The sequence below is a fragment of the Aegilops tauschii genome, chromosome 7 (genome assembly GCF_002575655.3).
Source record: "Aegilops tauschii subsp. strangulata cultivar AL8/78 chromosome 7, Aet v6.0, whole genome shotgun sequence".
NCBI classification, from domain to species: Eukaryota; Viridiplantae; Streptophyta; class Magnoliopsida; order Poales; family Poaceae; genus Aegilops; species Aegilops tauschii.
In genome coordinates this window covers 494,505,636-494,512,605 of record NC_053041.3, presented here as the reverse complement: position 1 = coordinate 494,512,605, position 6,970 = coordinate 494,505,636, and the positions used below count along the sequence as shown (strand labels likewise).

At 47.9% G+C, this 6,970-nt stretch overlaps 1 protein-coding gene and 1 non-coding gene across 2 annotated transcripts; both read right to left on the bottom strand.

Annotated features, from left to right (window-relative positions):
- Window positions 1–1,196: 1,196 nt before the first annotated feature.
- LOC120970113 (small nucleolar RNA Z247) lies at window positions 1,197–1,338 on the bottom strand. The gene has a single exon (XR_005764859.1). It is a non-coding gene; the product is annotated as a small nucleolar RNA Z247 (small nucleolar RNA).
- Window positions 1,339–2,702: 1,364 nt separating this feature from the next.
- On the bottom strand, window positions 2,703–5,366 carry LOC109758992 (probable cinnamyl alcohol dehydrogenase 5). Its single transcript, XM_020317837.4, has 4 exons — window positions 5,124–5,366; window positions 3,517–4,144; window positions 3,280–3,433; window positions 2,703–3,146 (listed from the first exon to the last, which is right to left on the bottom strand). Exons 1-4 carry the CDS (start codon window positions 5,228–5,230, stop codon window positions 2,929–2,931), a joined length of 1,107 nt encoding a protein of 368 aa, XP_020173426.1. The 5' UTR covers window positions 5,231–5,366; the 3' UTR covers window positions 2,703–2,928.
- Window positions 5,367–6,970: the final 1,604 nt, after the last annotated feature.

Below are 6,970 nucleotides of genomic sequence, written 5' to 3'. Positions count from 1 at the left end.
AGCATGCGGACAGGAGACATGGTGAGTAATTCCTAACTGGAGAAAGAAGGAATTAAGGCGCTCATACTCGCCACCCCAATCTGTTTGCATAGTGATGATTTTCTTATTGAATAACCTTTCAACAAGAGTTTGAAACTCATGAAAAACTTTGAACACTTCAGATCGGTGTTTAAGGAGATATATCCATGTGAATTTACTGTAATCATCAATAAATGAGACATAATAGTTTTTCTTATTGATAGAATCACGGGCAGGCCCCCATACATCGGAAAAAAACTTGCTCTAAAGGAGCTTTGGAAACACTCATCGAACTAGGGTAAGGAAGTTGGTGACTTTTGCCCATTTGGCATGCATCACAAACACCTTCTTTATTCAATTCACTACTTGAGAAAGGAATGTTGTTTTGGCTAAGGACATGACGCACTATGGTGGATGAAGGGTGTCCTAGCCGGCTATGCCACCAGTTTATTGACGCCAAAAACTTGATTGCTTGAACTCAAAGGAGCCGATGAAAGGGGGTAGAGACCACGTCTACATCTGCCCCAGAGAAGGGTTTTCCTTGTTCCCTGTTCCTTAACAAAAAAGAAATTTGGGTGAACTTCGAGATAGGTGTGATTATCAGTGGACAAACGATGAGCGGAAATTAGATTTTTGGTGGCATCAGGTACATGCAAGATGTCTTTTAGATGAAGATCACGAGTTGGAGTACGAACAGTAGATTGACCAATATGACTAATTTCCATACCTTCTCCGTTTTGCAGTGTGGACTTGTTCATTGCCGTTGTACTTGTTGCGAACCGTCAGCTTGTCAAGCTCGCTGGTGATGTGATCGGTAGCCCCTGTATCAAGGTATCAATTTGTGTCCACCCCGTAGGAAGAGGTGGTGGCCGACCCTGCGCTCTTGTCATTCTTGGTGAAGGAGATGTCGAGGCGGCGCTAGCATTTGAGGGCGGTGTGGTTTTGCCTCTTGCCGATTTGGCAAGTGACTTTAGGAAGATCATCAACTCCTCCGTTTCCGTTGCCGTTGCCGTGGCCTCCATTTCCACGGCCTCTGTTGCCGCGTCCACCTCCTCCGTTGCCGCGACCACCATTGCCGCGGCCACCTCCACCTCGGCCGAAACCACCACGGCCACGGGAGACGACGTTGGCCGAGGACTGGGAGGAGTGGTTGCCACCTTCGAACACAACAAGGCGTTTTTCAAAGCCAATCAACTGAGAGTAGAGTTCTGCTACCTTGATTGGTTCGGTCCTCGCAGCACAGATGGAAGAGACAAACGAGATGCAGTCGTAGTCTAGTCCAGCGAGGATGTAGGAGACCATGTCATCATCGTCGAGCGGCTTCCCTGCTGAAGCCATCTCGTCGCCTAGCGCCTTCATGCGCCCGATGTAGTCGGCGATGGTCGTGGTGCCCTTTTTGGTGTTGGAGAGGGCGATCTGCGTGTTGACGATGTTGGCCTGCGTCTGGGAGAGGAACATCTCCCTGATGGCGGTCCATGCCACCGCGGCCTTGGTGCAGTGGGCGACCTGGATCATCACAGGGGCTGAGATCGAGTTGAAGATGAAGCTCAGCACCTAAGAGTCTTGTGCCAGTGCGATGAGATGCGCCGGGTTGGGCACATCGGTTGGCTTGCCATCCTTGTCAACAAGCTTGGGCTCCGGGAACGGATGATCGGGGTTAAGGTGGTCGATCAGCTGCGCTCCTCGGACGGTGGCTAGGGCTTGCGCGCGCCACACCAGGTAATTGCCCCGGTGAAGCTTGTCAGCGATGGGAATGAGAGGAAAAGCGGCGGCGCCGGCGCTGGAGCTAGCCATATCTAGGGTTGGATGTTGAAGAGAAAGTAGGCTCTGATACCATATTGAATTAATGCTCCAGCCAACTCATCCAAAAGTCCGAACTGATGGAGAGAGATGGGCAATATATTTCAACACTCCCCCCACGTCTAGGCTATTTTAGTTCTTAGACGTGGGATTGATGTAGGCCGCAGAATCGTTTTATTTAATACTGCGTTGGCAGGGTTTTGAACTCAAGACCTCTTGGCTCTGATACCATGAAATAATTGGTTGAAGTGTATGCCTCTGGCAGGGACACGCCGCGTGTTATATAGAGATCGATAGGTTACAGAGTTTGGTGGTTCGGTAGAGCTGGATTGATCCTCAAGAAAGGCTATACAAGATGAGGATAAATCCTAACTACCTAACCACCTGATTACAAGTTAACTCACGCAACACCAGATCCTACCAGAAGTATATACGGCTTATAGTTATACCGTATATACATGTACAATATTTTCTAACATATTTGTGTCGTTTCTTCGTTAATTCTGGGGTGTTAACAAATAATTCTTCCACTTCAAATATTTTGTTATTTCTGGTAAAATTCTCGTGTTAACAAAACAAAATGTCCTATATTTTGAAGTGGAATGGATAAAATGGATGGAGTAATTATTGTGGCTAGAGCTCAGTGCACACAAATGACTCGATAGCTGGACCTGGACGATAACAGTTTACTACTATGATCTGCAGGAATTCTAAAACACATGAATAACATGATGCCATTTCAAATACTACATGAATGTTTGGACGTTTAATTGTGCACAAGAAAACCATAATCTTCACGGGAGGTTGGAGTGGATGAAAATTTCCAGGGGCATCCTCCAATTCCTTTGACAGTACTACTTCAAATCAAAGAGGCCCTTAGACAATAGGAAACAGTAGGAAGAAGCTCCATTATCCCGTCAAGAAGCAAACTTTCCATCCATCCGCCAACGCAGTTTTCTCATGAACAACATTGCACAATACATCACTGACAAGAATTTTACATTCTTCATTGTTAATAGTACTGACAATAGCACAGGACCAGAGGCCAAAGTAGACCGTGAGCATTGCTGAGTTATGTCTGGCAGTCAGGCTGATCTGGCAGTCAGTCGGTCACTCGGCGGCGGCGGCGGCCTTGTCGAGGGTGTTGCCGATGTCGATGACGAATCGATACCTGACGTCGGCCTTGGCAAGGCGCTCCATGGCCGTGTTCACGTACTCGGCGCTGATCACCTCGATGTCTGCCGTCACACCATGCTTCGCCGCGAGGTCCAGCATCTCCTGGGTGTCCCTCATGCCGCCGATGAAGCTCCCGGCCAGGGTCTTGTTCTCTGTCCATTCAGCCACACATACAATATGCGTATCAGTTACGCACAAAATGCATGTGGTCGATCAATGCATGATTTCTTCCAATTGCGAGATCGGAGAGGACATCTAGGTGGCTTGTGAGATGGGAGGACTTACTGGCAACCAGAGCAAAGGGAGGGACCTCGACGGGCTTCTCTGGGAGGCCGACCATGACCATCTTGCCGTTGGGCTTGAGCAGCCCGAAGAGAGGGGCCATGGGGATGTTTGCAGACACCGTGTTTATGATGCCATCCATGGTGCTCATCGCAGCCTGCAAACGCAACATATCAATTAAGCACCACCGGAGAAAGACCCATCTATGGTCTTGTTTGATGATCGGACACATGGGCATACCTTCATCTCGTCGGCGTTCTTGCTGACAACGAAGGCGTCGGCGCCTAGCCTCTCGAGGGCCTCCTGCTTCTTCCCTGGCGACGAGCTGATCACCGTCACCTTCATCCCGAAGGCCTTGCCGAACTTGACGGCGACGTGGCCCAGCCCGCCCAGTCCGAGCACGCCGAGGTGCATCCCGGGGGCGTTCAGCCCGTGGTACTTCATGGGGCTGTACACGGTGATGCCGGCGCACAGCAGGGGCGCGCCCTTGTCCAGCGGCATGGCATCCGGGAACCGGACCATGAAGCGCTCGTGCACCACCACCATGCTGGAGTAGCCGCCGTAGGTGACGGTGCCGTCGCGGTCGACCCGGTTGTAGGTGAAGATCATGCCCGGGCAGTGGTTCTCGAAGCCCTTGTCGCAGCTCTCGCAGGACTGGCACGAGTTCACCATGCACCCCACGCCAACACGGTCGCCGGCCTTGAACCTGGTCACGTTCTTGCCGGCCTCGGTGACCTCGCCGGCGATCTCGTGCCCGGGGATCACGGGGTACGTGGCGTCCTTCCAGTCGTTTTTGATGCTGTGCAGGTCAGAGTGGCAGATCCCGCAGTACAGAATCTTTATGACGACATCGTCATCTCCAGTGCTCCTGATGAAGTAAGAATTGCGAGAAACATGAACGTCTTGAAAAGAAACGCCATTACATGCTGAGTGTGTAAATCAAGATAACGATGACAATCTCAGTAGCAAATCATGGGTTCGTCTATCAACTCAATTCAGTGGTCACTCGAGCAATTATTCTAGCCTATTATCAGTCATGCGTGCAATCGGTGAATTTTCCGTTACAGCAAATGGCATGATTCAGTCAAACAACTCTTCTGGAAAATAGAGATTTTAGAAAATAATTTGCAGCAAATCCTATAGCCATCCATCAACCACCTTTGTACAGCTCGTAGCACACTGGCGCGGCTATGATAGCCACATAAAACTGCTAACGCCATCTACTAATTCAGTTCCAACTGCAGTTTACTGTTCCATCATGTGCACCATCATGTGCACGGTATGCCACTGCCATTGACCTTTCACGTCACCCCTTAATTTCAGGCCCCCTTTGCAAAGGCCAAATTTCACAAAAGATATCACAGAAAGCAACCCAATACTCACCATTACAAATCTAGGGAAACAAATTGGCATGCCACAGAGACTATTTTGAGAATTTGCACCGGAACAGACGAGAATACGAGATGAAGTGCGCAGTTGTGCAAGAAGGACCACTGTCGGCCGCACAAATTCGGTCAAATCATAGGGAGGCCACCTTTAGGATATTGGAGGGTTTGCTCTAAGACGAAATCTCGCCGGTTAATTTCACGAAATCCAGATCCAATCAGCCGTCAATCGTCGTCGGCTACACGACAGATTTAATAACGAGAATAAATTATTGCACGGAACCATGCATTCCATTTCCACGTAGTAGCACGTACTGTACAAAGGGATCATGGCATTGGGGAAAAACAACCCGACACCAAGCGTATCGAACGGCGCGCAGCGCTGCCACAGCCGCCGTGCCCGGGGGGCCACGGCGGCGCGGGCTCGTCGTCTCGCGCGAACCAGATGCGCGGCTTGCGTACCTTCGGGTAATGGCGAGCGGGGCGAGGTGGCCGGAGACGTCGCGCGCCGCCAGGCCCACCGCCTTCCTCGTGTGCTGCTGGCTCTGCTCCGCCGCCGTGGGTGCCATCCTGACGCGAGGCTCGGCCGGCAATCTCTAGAGCACCCCGCCGGAAATTTCTAAGAGGGAGGAGTTTTTCTTTTTAATTTTTTGAGGGAGGTGGTGCGATAAGAGAGAGGTCCGCTGGCAAGGACGACAAGAGAGGTGGGCCGCCTTTTATGGAAGGCCCGCAAGTCTCGATGTGCCAAGTGGGCCAACGCTGGCCGTGGTCAGCGCCGACGTCAGCGCCCACTCTCTTTTTTCTTGAGGAAATCGTCAGGGCCCACTCGAGAGGAGTCAGGGTGCTTGGGCCGGCCCACTATGCCCCCAAATCGGTTTTTAATTTCATTCTTGGGAGGATAGAACTGGCACTGTAGCGCCCCGCTCTTTTGCTCGGTTTTTATTTAGAACATTTTGAAAATGTGAATATATACGCTGAACAATTTTTGAGTATGCATTGAACATTTTGTAATGCATGTTGAACAATTTTCGAATACGCAACATTTGTGTAAATTACGTTGAACAACTTTTTAATACACAGTGAACGTTTGTGTAAATATACGCTGAATAACTCAAATATATCGTGGACCTTTTAAGTATTCATTGAACATATTCTTAATTTACGATGAACATTTTAGTAATGCACGGGGAACTTTTTGCAATATACCGTCAACATTTTCTTAGTGTAACGATCAATTTTTGTAATACACACTGATTTTCTTTTTATAAGAGCATCTCTAGCCTATCCTAAAAAGCACGTCCCACAAAATAGTTTGCGCCTTTGCGGTGCCCCCGAAAACTGGTTTGCGGTACCGCACGATGAAACAAATTTAGGGCATCCGTTTCGCCTGAGCCCGCGCGGTACCGCTAACCAGTTTTCTTTGTTTTAGGCAAATTCATGATTTTAAACAATATAATCTTATATAATAGACCAATAATATAAATAAAACTTATTAATGTTTTAACATCATACAATACAATAATCATCTCAATTATAACAAATGTCCGAATCCGATTAATTAGAACAATACAAATGATTCATGTATTGGTATCGTTGCCATTAAGGATAAAAAGATGGGGATTATTCATATTAATTGAGTTTACTTTGTCTACATCATGTTACATTGCTTAAGTCGTTACTTCATTCTTTATGAACTACTCTAGATGCATGCTGGATAACGGTCGATGTGTGGAGTAATAGTAGTAGATGCAGGCAGGAGTCGGTCTACTTGTCTCGGACCTGATGCCTATATACATGATCATTGCCTTGGATATCGTCACAACTATGCGCTTTTCTATCAATTGCCCAATAGTAATTTGTTTACCCAACGTATGCTATGTTCAAAAGAGAAGCCTCCAGTGAAAACTATGGCCCCGGGGTATATCTTTATCATATATTAAAATCCAAAAAATACTTTGCTGCAATTTATTTAAGGTTATTTTATTTTGTGTTTTTGTTTATCTATCTATCACTTCGAGATTTGATCCTTGCAATTAACCGCCAAGGCATTGACAACCCCTTGTTTGCGTTGGCTGCAAGTATTTGTTATTTTGTGTGTAGATGATGTTCACGAGGTATTGCGTGGTTCTCCTACTGGAATGAGAACCTTGGTTCTGAATTGAGGGACATACTTATCTCTACTGTCCTGCATCGTCCTTTCCTCTTCGAGGAAATTCAACGCAGCTCACAAGTAGCAATTGACAGTGTTGCTTTTTTTCACGCTGGAGCTGCTCATTGAGGCCACAGACTCTTTGTCAAATGTTGGGCCT